Source organism: Danio aesculapii, chromosome 21, assembly GCF_903798145.1.
Source record: "Danio aesculapii chromosome 21, fDanAes4.1, whole genome shotgun sequence".
Lineage (NCBI taxonomy): Eukaryota > Metazoa > Chordata > Actinopteri > Cypriniformes > Danionidae > Danio > Danio aesculapii.
Window position 1 is genome coordinate 56,806 of NC_079455.1, and position 14,420 is coordinate 71,225.

Genomic DNA, 14,420 nt, shown 5'->3' on the forward strand with positions numbered 1-14,420 from the left:
GATTCACAGTTAGTCATTTAGGCTGGGGTCTGACTCTGTAAATAATAGGCCTGGTGTACTCCTGCAGATTTATGGATCTCCACTCTGCCTCCGTCCAGAGATCTCTGTGGACCCATAAAAGCACTGATGTTTAGCAGAAGCACTTCAGGGCTGTTTGAGGGTTATAGTTGAGGGATCAGCGGACTGAAAACACCACTGGCCAGCAGGTGTGATGAGGTGGTTAATTAAATGAAGGTGTTTTTGCCCAATCAAGCATGCAACCTCAGGAAAACCTTTCAGGATGTCAGGATTTCCTAAAGACACACAGTCAAACATTAGCATCAGAAGGAGAAACTCCCTGATTTCCAGAAGACTGACCGTACTGCATATCCAGCACACACAGCCAGAGCTGTCTCAAGGACATGATGAGTTTCAGAGGAGGCTCTCATTCATTTCCATCATTTCTTTAATTCATTCACTTTCACCCTTTCATTCTAATAACCATTCACTCATTTCCATTCCTTCATTCATTCATTCATTTCCATTCTTTTATTCATTCATCTATTCATTCAACCATCCTTATATTCAATTGTTCATTCACTCATTTCCATTACTTCATTCATTCATTCATTTTCATTCTTTCATTCATTCGAATAATCATTCATTCATTTCCATAATTTAATTAACTTGTTCATTCATTTATTCATTTCCACCCTTTCATTCCTTCATCATTCAGTAAATCTATTCATTCAACTATCCATTCATTCATTCATTCATTCATTCACCCATCTCCTGAAGTGTTTCCAGTGTTGTGTGTGTGTCCATCAGTTGTTTGGTCTGTTCAGTCTGTGTTTATAGTCACTGCTTTATTACGGTGTGATGCAGTCTGGGAGGAACTGACCTTTTATTATTAGTGAAACTGAACATTAGCAGAGATGTTCACACACATCCAAATACACATAATCAATAATATTGATAAAAAATAACAACATGAATAAATAAAAATGAATGAAAAATAACCCTGACTACAATGTGAACTAAAATGAATCTAATAAATGACAGGTTATAGAAACAGGAATATAATGATTGAGCTATTCATCTTTTCCATTAGGACACAGTTCACAGCGGAGGATGGAGACCAGATTAAAAACTAGCGGCTCTAGGATCAGTGTTAGCGACGTCACCCCATAACCCCAGATTACTGCTGTAAATACTGAGCATGGCCTTATGGGCTGCAGCGCTCTCTCTGCTCTCTGTTATTATGCTTTATTTCACCGGTCTCTCGTGTCACACGTGTGCTCTTCAATCACGCAACTCTCCTGACAAATGTACAGTAAAGCTAGAATACGCAGAGAGCGTATGCATGTTAGCATGCTCGTGTTATTGAAGCAGGATCTGTGCATATCAGACTAATTAGAAACAGTGCATTTAACCACAGCTCCAGGCTGTACATCAACCACACTAATGCTGTTCACTGAGTCACTGGACACACTTTAAACTATACTGCAGTGATGTAGTGTAAATACTGTAGTGTTTCTGACCATACTGCTGTAGAGCACTTCAACTGATCTGCTGTGGTGATTCTACTGTTGCTATAGTAACACTACAACTATAGTGATTGATCTGTTGTGGTGATTCTACAGTTGCTATGGTAACACAACTACTACAGTGATTGATCTGCTGTGGTGATTTTACTGTTGCTATGGTAACACAACAACTACAGTGATTGATCTGCTGTGGTGATTCTACTGTTGCTATGGTAACACAACAACTATAGTGATTGATTTGTTGTGGTGATTCTACAGTTGCTATGGTAACACAACTACTACAGTGATTGATCTGTTGTGGTGATTCTACAGTTGCTATAGTAACACAACAACTGTAGTAATATAAACAAATGCCCAGTGCTGTAGTTTTCTGTAGTGTATATTCTAGTAAACACAGTTTACTGTAGTACAAACTAAAGTATACTACAGTATTTATCACAGCTTATAGTTAATACTGCAGTATGCTGGAGCATTTATTAGCACACAGTTGTACAAATAATTCACTTTACTATAGTAAGGTTTATAAACGCTGCAGTGTTTTCTCTGAATGACTGCAGTATATTCATGTGGCGATGGACATTGTGAGGACTAAATGAATCAGCCTTCTGTGAAGTTTACATTATTTCATAATATCGCCTGTTATATTTTCCTGCTGGAGAAAGTCTGTGTTCTTTTAGTTCAGCTGGAATTAAATCTGCTGTTTGTATTGACATGCAGGAGGTTTTTATTTATCGTATATGATCAAATGAGTTATTTTATGTTCATATGAGGCGAGTCTTCCAGTTATTTACCATTATAAGTTAATCCCAGTGGTGCTTTATGTGTAAATATTGTTCATTACACATGGAGTTAAAGGCACAATGTAAATCATCAGTTCTTCATCCTCCTCTTCTTCTAAACCCGTTTGAGTTTCTTTCTTCTCTTGAACCCAAAGGAAGATATTCTGGAGTAAATCAGCTCTTGATTTCTGTAGTATTTTATTATCCTGCTATAGATGTCAGCGGTTATAGGGTACCATCATTGATCAAAATATCTTCAATTTGGTTAAAAAATAAATAATATATATATATATATAATGTGTGTGAGTTTAAAGCCACTCGAGTGTGATTAAATGTTGAGTAAATCTTAAGTTCTGTGTCCTTTTAACATCACACATCACACATTTAACACGTTTAATTTGATTAACGCTCTCTAACAGCACACGAGCAGACTCTTATTTTTATATGGCTGACTGTTAGTTTTGTTCATTATTAATAGTCATTTCTGCCACGGAAATAATTTAAGTGTAAAATAAAAGTATAATGCCCTGAAGAACATGATGTAGAAAACAGGCTGGGCCTGCGTGTCCAGAAGATGTGTCTGCTGTGCTGTGAATGCAGTACATACGCGGAAAAACTCCAGCTTCTGCTAGATCACATTCATCTGATTAATAAATTCATCAATGTGTGTGCACTTTAAATAAATGCTGGGTTGTCATATAAACTGGGTCAAATATGGCCAAACTTATTTTATTTAACACATTTTTAAATTAAATTAAAATTACTGAAGTTTTTAACAGAACTGCTGTGTTTGGCCACATTTGACCCAACACTGGGTTAATACAACCCCGCATTTTTGAGTGCATTATTAACTATATAAAAACGTCTTTATTTATTAAAAATAATAAAAATTCATAATAATTAATTGAAATTTTACAGTTAAAAATAAAGACAACTAACAATAAAAATTATAATATGGACAAAACAAACGCTGAGTTAAATTTGGTCCTATAAATGTGTTTTTTAAAAATAACCCAGCGATATTTACAGAAAACTGGGTTGATGTGAGCCAGCATTCTTCACAGTGTAATCTGAGTAATGTGTTTTCCGTTTCTCCCAAAACTGTGTAACAAATGATCCTTAATTTAGAAGACACACTCGAAACAATATTGGGTTGTTGTACACTAGCGTTGGGTCAAATATGAACAAACGTAATGTAAATTACATTTTTGACAGTTTGTCCATGTTTGACCCAACATGGGAGATAAAAATTATTTTTATTTCGAAATTGAATATATATAAATATGAATCTGCATGCAGTTAAAGTCAGAATTATTAGCATTTTTTCCCGATAATTTCCAGAACAATCCATCGTTATACAATAACTTGCCTAATTACCCTAACCTGCCTAATTACGCCTTTAAATGTCACTGTAAGCTGTATAGAAGTGTCTTGAAGAATATCTAGTCTAATATTATTTAATATCGTCATGACAAAGAGAAATTAAATCAGAAATGTGATGAAAAAATCTTCCCTCTGTTTAACAGAATATGGGTAAACTAAACAGGGGTTACTAATAATTCTGACTTCAACTGTATATGGCTGTGTTATGATGCTTTAGACGGACAGGTCTGGATCCAAACATTTCACATTTCCCTAACACTGAGCGTTCTCCAGATTTCCTCGTCGCACTCAAACACGCTTTTATACATCCATGAAGTAATTTAGCATCAGTTTTAAGACTCGGGGTTGATGATAAACACAGTGAGCTGAAGATGAGGATCAGTCCTGTGTATCAGCACACCGCGGGTTAATGATTCCCTTCACACATGATAATAGCAGCTCTCTGAGTCTATAAAAGCCGTCATGGCGAGCCCGTGTTCGCTGCTGGGCTACCTCCACATGCAACTCTACAATAGCGTGCACGCGCTTATGTTGTGCAGATTAATATTGTATGTCTTTGGGCTGATCGCATTGCTTAATTTAGCTCTTGGTTATTTAATATTGTACACGTCTGCTGACTTTCAGAGGCAATGGTGCTAGATCTTACGTGCTTTAATAGATTTATTAAATTGATTTGATGGTTAGTATTGCTCATTTTGTTCATGCATATATCTGTTGGGGGGACTCTCAGTATTGTGTTTTCCCAGAACACTGGAGCTGAGTATGCTGTAATCCTGCATGTGCTTATTTTGCTTTAACTCCACCTGATTTCAGAATTGATTGCGCATCTTTTGGAGGAATCTCGTCTTTATTAGTTTACTTTACTCTTTTACTAGATGTCTTCTCCCTCGTCGCTCTCTGGTTATTCTGCATTATCTAGCGCCCCATCTTCCTTTACCAAACAACCTTTGTGTTTGTAGTGACAGAATTATTGCAGTTACACAATAATATCTCCCATTACAAAGTACAATAGCGCTTGTACTTTACACACTCTTACATACACACTCTTCTGATGTTTACACCGATGGATTATGATTAAACACACAAATCATTTCAGTGTTAAGTGCAGTTTCTTTCATTGTCATAACTTTGGTAAAAGCAGATGGAGGATGAGGATGATAAATCAGGGCGAGCAAAGACGAAAATACACGAGCTAAACTAAAAGCATATGATAAGTTGTTCAAGTATTACTTATAGATTTGAAGTGTTCCAGATAATATAAGATAGATAAATAGATAAATAAATAAACTAAAATGCTAATGATTGACCAATGTAAAATGAGTTGTGTATAATTAAGAGTGTATGAAATATGCGCCGGAGAAGTGCCATATATGCCTACTGCACACTATTGTTAATAGTTGTAGATAAGAGATTTGTTTCCTGAAATGACCCTTCAAAATGAAGCAAATAATGAGTGTAAACCCGGCTTGCTTCAGAGGAACTTAACTTTAATTAAAATACAGATGTTCTACCATAGAGTGTGATATTTACTCCGGCAGATATATATTTCCTGCGCATTATTATAGCCACGAAACTCATTTAACATCGATAAATTAATGTTTTGTTTTTACATTATAATGCACTAAAGTTTGACTTTTGTGAGAGACTAATGAAGATTGATTTTCAACGAGTAATTAAACATGCTATAGTGACACGCATTGTCTTCTTATCATATAAGCGATTAGAATATCGACCTGCACAATGGCTTTACTTCATATCAGTGATTGATGGATCCGCTGAGAAGGCGTTTACTGATATTATATTAAACCTGTTCATTTAGTCAACTAAAATCATATCTAGAAATTAAGTTACTCGAATATGGCATAACATATCTTGTTTGATCAATGATGAGCGATTCTTCAGACTCTTTATTCTGTCACTTAAATTCAACAAATTAAAGTGAATTAATCCGATCTAATTTACCCAACAGGTTCAGCTTCGTTACAATAAATTCATAAATGCGGTATTTTATCACTCTACACTCTAAAAATGCTGGGTTATTTTAAAACCAGATTGGGTAAAATATGCACAATCTTAAACTTTGGGTTAAATTGGGTCCTATGAATTGAATTTAGATAATTAACCAATAATTAGAAAATGTACCCATAATTTGGTTTTGTCCATATTAAATGCCAAATTAGTTTGGAATAACCTGATTTTTTAGAGAGTTGTATGCTAGATACTATTTCTAGGAATTAGTGTGCTAGTGCTGTAGGTAACTTATGTATAAGAGGAATACATTTTATTTTCTGTAATAATTACAATATGTGAGTTATAATAACCCCGCGCGCGTCAGTATGAGCTCCTCTTTTGCAGACTGCGCGTATTTCTCCGTGTTTCTGTTCTCCAGAATCTCCCCAAGACGTATATTTGACGCTTTTCTGCCCGGAATGCGATGTTCACTTTCCTCCAGACAGGACTGCGTTTGTTTGAATTGGGGATCGGGTTTAACGCGTCCTTGAACAGTCGTGTCAACATTGTGCAGTGAACTCATTCTGCTAACAGAGGAAGTGACCATTAACACGGCGACCTTTCGGGGAATTAAAGGCGTTATTATCAGTGCAAAAGGATCAGAAGTATTAAGGAAAACATCAGTTACGACAGACCTTCTCCTCCCTATCATCTAAATGCACCTAAATACACACATCCCGATAAAAACAGTCTCTTAATCGCATACTTTAGAAATAATTTATAATTCAGGTATTTGCTGCATGGAGGAGTAAAGCGAGGCCGATGGAGGACAGAAACATCATAGCTAGTCTATTGGAATATATTGCATTTTGTCAAGAGATAATGCAGTTTAAAATGTAGTCGCCCCTCACTGGTGTAAATGAAAAATAAAGAGAGTAGTCTCGAGAATGGAAAGCTAATTTAAGATGCATTAAATCTTTAAACTCGGCTCAATAGGCTTTTATAAAATTAGACGTATAATATTAAAAAGTGTGGGATTTAAGGTTGATGCAGGCTGAGCTTTTGTGCACCGTCAGACTGATCTGCGCACTCTGCTTTAGACAAATTATTTTAGAAATCCGTTCTTTTGAGATTTATTCAAACATTACCATAAACATGAACACAGTACCATTCAACATGAATACAACAGAACGTTATAGCTTTGTTTAGTCTACACATTCATATAATTTTACAAAACATTGTATTTTTCACTCGGCGTAGGCATGCGGTAAATCTATCGACACAATCAAAACAATACGAGAAAAAAACCCGAGTGTCGACGAGAGGACGGCCGACCCCTCTGCAGGACACCTAATACAGGAGAACAACACTCACAAACACCGCTGACGGCCTGGAGACTGGGCTCACAGTCGGACAATTTATCTATAGTCTCAGGAAAATGTATTGATGGCAAATTTTAAATAGAGAAATTCAATCCACCTTCAGTTCTGTCCACAGTCATTTAATGAGTGCTAATGTTGTTTAGAAGTCAGACATGCGAATATTCCGAATTGAGGTAAAGTTGGTTTAATATTCCCACATTCAGACTGTTGGCGTTCAATAAAACACTCAAGCAGAATTTATAAAGGCTAATACAGGTTATTTATAATGACACTGTAATGAGCACAATTAGTGATATCGCTTACCACACTACTTTATTAACATTGGGTCTGAAATCTCGAGTAAGAATGGCTTCAAAACGACATTAGTACTGTTAAATTCCCTCTTAATAATGCTGTGCTTTGATATTCTGATTGGCTGGTCATATGATTCCCTTATTTAGAATTTATAAACAACACTTTTCTATAATTATACTGAGAATGTGAAACGAATGTGCGAATATAAAGCCAACGCTAGGCCAACCCCACTGAGGCCTACTGCATTACCCGGACGCGCTCTTGATTATTTGTACGGTCGTGTTTTGACACCACTGTTCCCTCTTGCAGCACAGCATCATTTTCAACTTTTGTTCCATGTTTATATTTATATATATTTATGTACACAATGAGTTTAACTTGTCTTCAAAACGTTGAAATCCAGATAATGGATTTGTGCAAGTTTAAGTAAACACAGACAATCCACATATTCCACTGCAATGTGCCGATCGCATCTAATCCAGCATGCTCGTCTCTCCTCCGGGTGTGAGTTTGTTGGAGGTTTTATTTCGTCAACTGTTATACTGGCACGCGTTGAGACTAGAGCCGGGGCTCTGCAATCCGCTATATCCAAAAGACGGATGCTGTTTAGATTTCAGTCGTAACGTGGCTAGGCTGGAGTTGCAGGTGTCCCGGTACACGCTGTACGGAGATCCCGGAGGCCCGTACGGACACGTGGACGAACTCATGGCCGGGTTGATGGTGGAGCCGCCGATCCCGTTCAGATTGCCGATGTTATTGAGGCCGGTGGTCGGCATGCCGGGCACCGCGGAATGGCCCATCCCGGACGCCATACTCATGGAGGAGATGGAGGTCGGGGCCGAGAACATGGACTGGGACGTGAGGGGACTCATGGAGTTAAAGAAGGTAAAGTTCTTGGTGGACAGCGGGGCTGGGGTCAGGCCTTTGTTGGTCCAGTTGTTGTAGGTGTAGGCGGGATAGACGTCGTCGTAGGGCTGCATTAATCCGCTAAACTGGGGCAGGTAACTGTTCTTACACAAATCCATCTGCTGGTTGCGCTCCCTCTTCCTCCACTTCGCCCTCCGGTTCTTGAACCAAACCTAAGACAACGGGCGCGGTGTTATTAGCATTATTAGATTGGCAGTGAAAGAATAGCAGATTCCACCAAAGCAGTTAATCATTTAGGAAAGGTTTTCGATTGGGGTAAAGGTGGTTTTATATTCGCTCATGCGGACTTTTGTCTTAATAATATTTCAGAAAAGTATTGTGCAAATTCTACATGGGAACTCATATGATCAGCCATGCCATGACTATCCAATTAAAACACTGTTGACAGTCAGTTAAATAGTGCTAACATTGTTTTGAAGCGACTGCTTATTGTGAAGGTGTAGTTTGCTAGATATTTAAGACTCATGAGATTGGCATGCTAAATATGTAGAAACTCAGTTAATTACTTGGGTTATTATTCTACTTAATAATGTCATATGACTGAAATAGATTGTAATTATTACTACTCTGGTCTTTTGACAAATAAATCGTCTGTCATGAAGTCGTGACGTGTGGCTAAAGCATTTACTGTCGACTAGTTTAACCAACAGTGACATTTTCGAAAATTTCCCATTCAGAATCCCCTCACTATCAATAATAAAACAGGGCCCGAATGGGGTCCGGAGAACTCAAATTCAGCAGTTTATTTTAAAGATCGGCTTGCTGAGAAGCTTTTCTGTATTTCAATGACAAAACACAGGAATCTATATTTTTATTTTCTTTAGTGCATTACAATTTAAATTCTCTACATCTATAGGGAACGCTGTTTTTGATGTATACTTGGCTATTTCGTAGATTAAAAATAACATTTTCAATGTCATCCCATACGCTGAACAAGTCTTTAAAATGACGCTTATTTTATAACATATGATAATCCTTAACGATGTAGTTTGCTTGTCATTTTTATTTGATTTACATATTTAATTTGCTATTCTTTTATTGACTGTATAGCCAAATAAACCCATCTTGGATTGAGCCATATATTCAGGGTGAAACTGCACCTACACAGGTTTGCCTTATTGCGTGTTTCTTCTGAAGAGCTCTGCCTGTTAGGCTATATATTTGGTATATAAGCATTTTTATATTATCATATATAGTGGGTATATTCGCAGGATAGTCTTACCCTGACCCGGGCCTCGGTGAGGTTGGTCCAAACCGCGATCTCCTCTCTGGTGCTCATGTCCGGGTAGCGGTTCCTCTGGAAGGTGGCCTCCAGCTCCTGCAGCTGCTGGCTGGTGAAGTGAGTCCTCTGCCGCCGCTGCTTCTTCTTCTTCGGGTCATCTACGTTCCCGTCGTCGCTCCTCTGCTCCACAGACCGCTCCTTTTCTGCATGGGGAGATAAAATATGCTGAAATCTGCTGTTGCTCGCTATTTTGGACACAAAACGGCAGGCATGTCGGCTAATAAAACGGCTCGTCGATCTACAAATATGCAAAAATTGCTAAATACAAATAGTTTATCAAAACAACACCTATTACTTCAAGATTGAGGTGAAGTTAGTTTTATAATCTCACATTCAGCCTTTGACGTGCAATAAAACACTAAAGCAGAATTTAAAAAGCCGAATATAGATTAATTATAATGATGTACTAATGAGCACAACTACTGACACGCTCTCTATATCGTTTACAGATACTATATATATATATATGACTTCAGAACAACATTAGCACTATGTCAACAATGCTGTACTTTGGCAGTCATTTGCTGATAATATGATTTTATTATTTATAATTTAAAAACAATACATTTCTGTAATTATATTAATGAAGATGAAAGTCTGAATGTGCGAAAATAAACCAGCTTTACTTAAATTTACTCAATGTTAAGTTATTTTAAATAGCTAGCGCAAAGTGCTGTCGCTCATGTTTTAAAATCAGGCCTAGCTCATTGTTTGCAACACGCAAGATATTAATTCAACCTAAGGTTTTTGGTCTAAATAATTGAGAAAATGGTGATAAAGTCGAGTATAGATTATATATATTTGATGTATATTTAAAGAACGCAGTCACTTTCACCGAAACATTTATGCTTTATTTAGTTTTGGATTTTTATTTAGCCGCTAAAATGCCACAAGCGCTCGGCTTCTGTCTCATTAGACTGAACAACTGTTTAATAAGTTATTTCCATATGCAAAACATTTGGAGTAACTGATAAATGCGCTTTCGCTCGAACAGGCTTGCTTGCATACATACAGGCTACAGATTATTGATTGTGTTCGATGATGTGCGCTTTACCTGCCGCTTCGGTATCTGAAGACTCGCTGCTCGTGTTCTCTAAAGTTTCTCGGGTGCTGCTGGCGCTTCTCGGCAGATGGAAAGATGAGGCCATGTCCACATTCATTCCACCTTTAAAACAATCATGCGTGTTAGGAAAGCCTCTCCAGCGGTGCGACACGAGCAGTATATCTGCTTTGCCACATCTAATGACTTTCTGGTGAATAAACGCGTGAAGCAGCCGCGATCTGGAGCAGTTGTGCTGGAAACACCGCAGGTCTGCTGTGGAGGAATGGACGAATGAAGAGCAGCAGCGAGCCGCAGAGACCCACCCATCCTCTCTAACCCATGTCAGTCCCACCCACAGAGAAAAATCATTTTATATTCATACAAGCAGACCTTTCCATCTAAAGCCCCAGCCCAGAGTCTGCCAATATCTCTGCGAGATTATAGACAAATAATCAAAAACATTTCTGAACATTTCTCAAATGCTCAAATACACACATCATGGAGAACCATCGCCTCTGCAGATAAACTGCGGCGATATCCAGGAGTAAATGTGTTTCCTAAAGTTTAAACTGTTTCATAAATATCCTTCGTTCATTTATTCTTTTATTCATTCATACCTCAGCTATATTTCGGTTATTGTGCATGCGATAATGGCTGTTATTCACATGCATGACATTTAATAACACTCGTGTTAAATGTCGGCGCTCAGCTGTTCATTGTTTTTGTTATTTAACCGGATCTGTGCATCGAGTATTTGTGCAATTTCCGATTTTTAAAATCCATAATAAGTGTTAAATGAAAAACACTCCGAGATTCAAGAACAGGTACAGACTTCTTATAGCACTGATGTAGTCTTATAGTGGCAAATATTAAACTGATCGGCTTCCGTCGCCCAGACACTGCACATATATTTGGAAACATGAGGTAAAGTTGCCAGAAATGGGAAATATAATATGGGCTTATTGTGACAGCTTCATTGTCAGTCAGAAAACATCTCGCTTTCCCGTCTGATTGTTCTCTGCGGGGTTTTCTGCCGTCGGTGGCGCCTGCTGGATGGGGATGATCCATGGGCTCATCATGAAAAATAACCTCAGAGGCAGAGAAGAGCCTTGTTCACCGCCGTTTCTTCAAATTCACACGGTGCGGAGAGTGCCTTTAAAGAAACTGACATTATTATCAGTAAATATTATATTTGATTATTAATGGAAACTCTCAGGCTGGTGTTTTTACAATTTAATTCATGTTTATTTCTATAGCGCTTTTACAATGTAGATGTGTCTAACAGCTTAACAGAGAAGTTCTAGTGAATTAAATCCGTCAGTCCAGGTGTTAATGTTTATTTAATGGAAATAACTATTGAAATTTGCTAATAACAGGCACGTTTTGTAAATGCATTTATTATTTTTGCTGTTAGCAAGAAATTGCACATAAATGCGGCATTTAATTGAAATATTTTGGTTGTTTGTTTGTCGATATTCACGTTATTCTGAGTTAGACTTGTCCGACTACCGCAAAATTACAGAATTATTGCACGCACCAGTATTATGTTGCATGATTTATATACATTATTAATGAAAATGTTAATTTTATTTTCATATTATTAATAAAAAATATTATTTCCAAAGAAAATAGGCTCTAAAAGCATCATAATCGACAAAGAGTTAAAGATTCTGTCAGCTTGCAGTGTTTAATATATATATATATATACAATGCTATATGTTTATTGTTTATTTATTGTTAATTTCGATATTTAAAACATGAATAATAATAATAGTTTTCATATCAAGTTTTTCAATTCCCCTTTATTTGTATAGCGCTTTTACAATGAAGATTGTGTCAAAGCAGCTTCACATAAAAATAATCGTGTCCTCGGTATCTCGTATACTGAATATTTTCATGAATGTACCATAATCATAATTCTAGCTTAGTTCCGAGCACATAATTGCACTTAAACAGCCTCGGCTGGGTCATTTTTGAGCAGAAAATGACTCGAAGATAAACACACGCATTAAAGGGCAGAGGAGCGGAATCCAGTGAACAGCTTTAATAACGCATGCACTGATCTACGACAACAACTACATGAAGAAGTGCATGTGTCAGGGTCAGGAGGATATATCTGCATACATTTTAGGCAAACTACACTGAACTGACTTTAGAAACACTTTAAAGACGCGCAGTTGAGTTCACACTTCAGACAGCTCCGACACAGACATACAGAACACCAGGATCAATATTAGTTTCTGTCTGTTTAACGTTTTAAAATACTCGCATTTCCGACTTTTGTCAGTTCAGATATTTCAGGATTTGTCACACACTGAGCCACACATATAATGAGGTACATTCTAAATACAGTTAATTATTCACTAATAAATAAACTAATAAATAGCTAATAATAATCATCATCATAATAATTCAGTAACAGAATAATGCAATGATAATAGTAATTTTCCAGGAAGCTCGTGGGTTTTGAAAGCTCTGAATTATTCTGATTTGTATTCAGACGATGGAACAGCTCTTATTGTGAATACTTTCCCTGATAATGATTTAGATTATTATTATGAATACAATTATTATTATTAATATGAGCGTTAAGCATTCATGAAGGGAAGCTGCATGTCTATATAATGACGGCTGAATATACGCATTTCTATTTATTTATGCCACTGAATAAAACACTGAAGGGTTTACTTTTAGAAACCACTCAAACCTTCCGCACAGCGTCTACAGCATGCTCAAATCAGGACTCTGTTGTGATGAACTGCGCTTAGTTTTCTTGTATGTAGAAAGGCCAGGGAATATTGAGCATGTGTGTGTGTCTCTGCACACCCCGCGCCTGTGCGCAGCTGCAGTCCCGTCCGTGTGTGTTTACTGAGGCTTGCTCTGCATCTGTGAGATGACCAGACACCATTCCAGCTCAGATACAGCTGATATATAGAGCAGGACACGAACTATAGCATACAAACCGCATACAGTACAATAATATTCACGCCACAGGGACCAAACACACACACACACACACACACACACACACACACTGTAAACGCGACTCACGTGTCAGTTCTCTGATAGGCTGCGAGCTGCTTGTTCTCGTGTGGTAAATCGTTTCCATGCATTTATTCTCTATAGTTCCTCAAATGCGCGCTCGTAAGCAACGGTGAAGTTTGTGCGCGGGAAGATGCGCCACCGCAGACACTATCAGGTAGGTCGCGTGACGTCACCCAGCCGCCCGCATGACGTCACGCGCGCGCGATCTGCCGTGAGAAACGCATGATGGAGGCATCGCAGAGCTCTTCATTACTCTATTATTACTGTATTATTACTGTATTATTACTCTGCGATTCAGATCATGTTGTTCTGGTGTTCTCCACTCCATTTAATAAATCTAAAACACTGTCGGATTATAGGAACGCTTCACATGCTTTACATTTCATTTGTTATTACACTCTTGGGTTGTTTTAACCCAATGTTGGGTCAAACGTGTACAAACCCAACAATGGTCTATAGTTTATTTTAATTAGCTGAGATTTAAATGACACATTTTAACCCAACTTTGGGGTTTGTCTATATTTGACCCAACGTCGGGATACAGTTCAGCATGTTCAGATATCACATCTGTCTGAATGACTTTAACTCGTCAGACATAATAAAATAATACATATTCTAACAGTAATAATGAGTCAGTTTATACGCAAATGAATGTGTAAAACAGCGCTCTGACACGGCATCAGAAATTAAAGAAATCAACCAATACAAACCTGAAAATGGACAAACAAACACACACACAGTCCCTGATTATTAATTATAACTGATTAGAGATATCATTTGGCGGATGTGTTCGGTTTATGTTCATCTTAC

General features: G+C 37.6%; 2 protein-coding genes across 3 annotated transcripts in view; one reads left to right on the plus strand and one right to left on the minus strand.

Moving 5' to 3' along the window:
- LOC130214757 (pterin-4-alpha-carbinolamine dehydratase 2-like) overlaps window positions 1–998 on the plus strand; it is a 9,432-nt gene extending 8,434 nt beyond the window's left edge. For both annotated transcript variants that reach the window (XM_056446570.1, XM_056446571.1), the window contains exon 4: window positions 1–998. This exon is cut by the window's left edge and continues 695 nt beyond it. The gene's annotated coding sequence lies outside the window, so the exon portion shown is untranslated.
- Window positions 999–6,792: 5,794 nt separating this feature from the next.
- Window positions 6,793–10,834, minus strand: pitx1 (paired-like homeodomain 1). The gene is made up of 3 exons (XM_056446317.1): window positions 10,578–10,834; window positions 9,464–9,666; window positions 6,793–8,393 (listed from the first exon to the last, which is right to left on the minus strand). Exons 1-3 carry the CDS (start codon window positions 10,681–10,683, stop codon window positions 7,845–7,847), a joined length of 858 nt encoding a protein of 285 aa, XP_056302292.1. The 5' UTR covers window positions 10,684–10,834; the 3' UTR covers window positions 6,793–7,844.
- Between the last annotated feature and the right edge of the window lie 3,586 nt (window positions 10,835–14,420).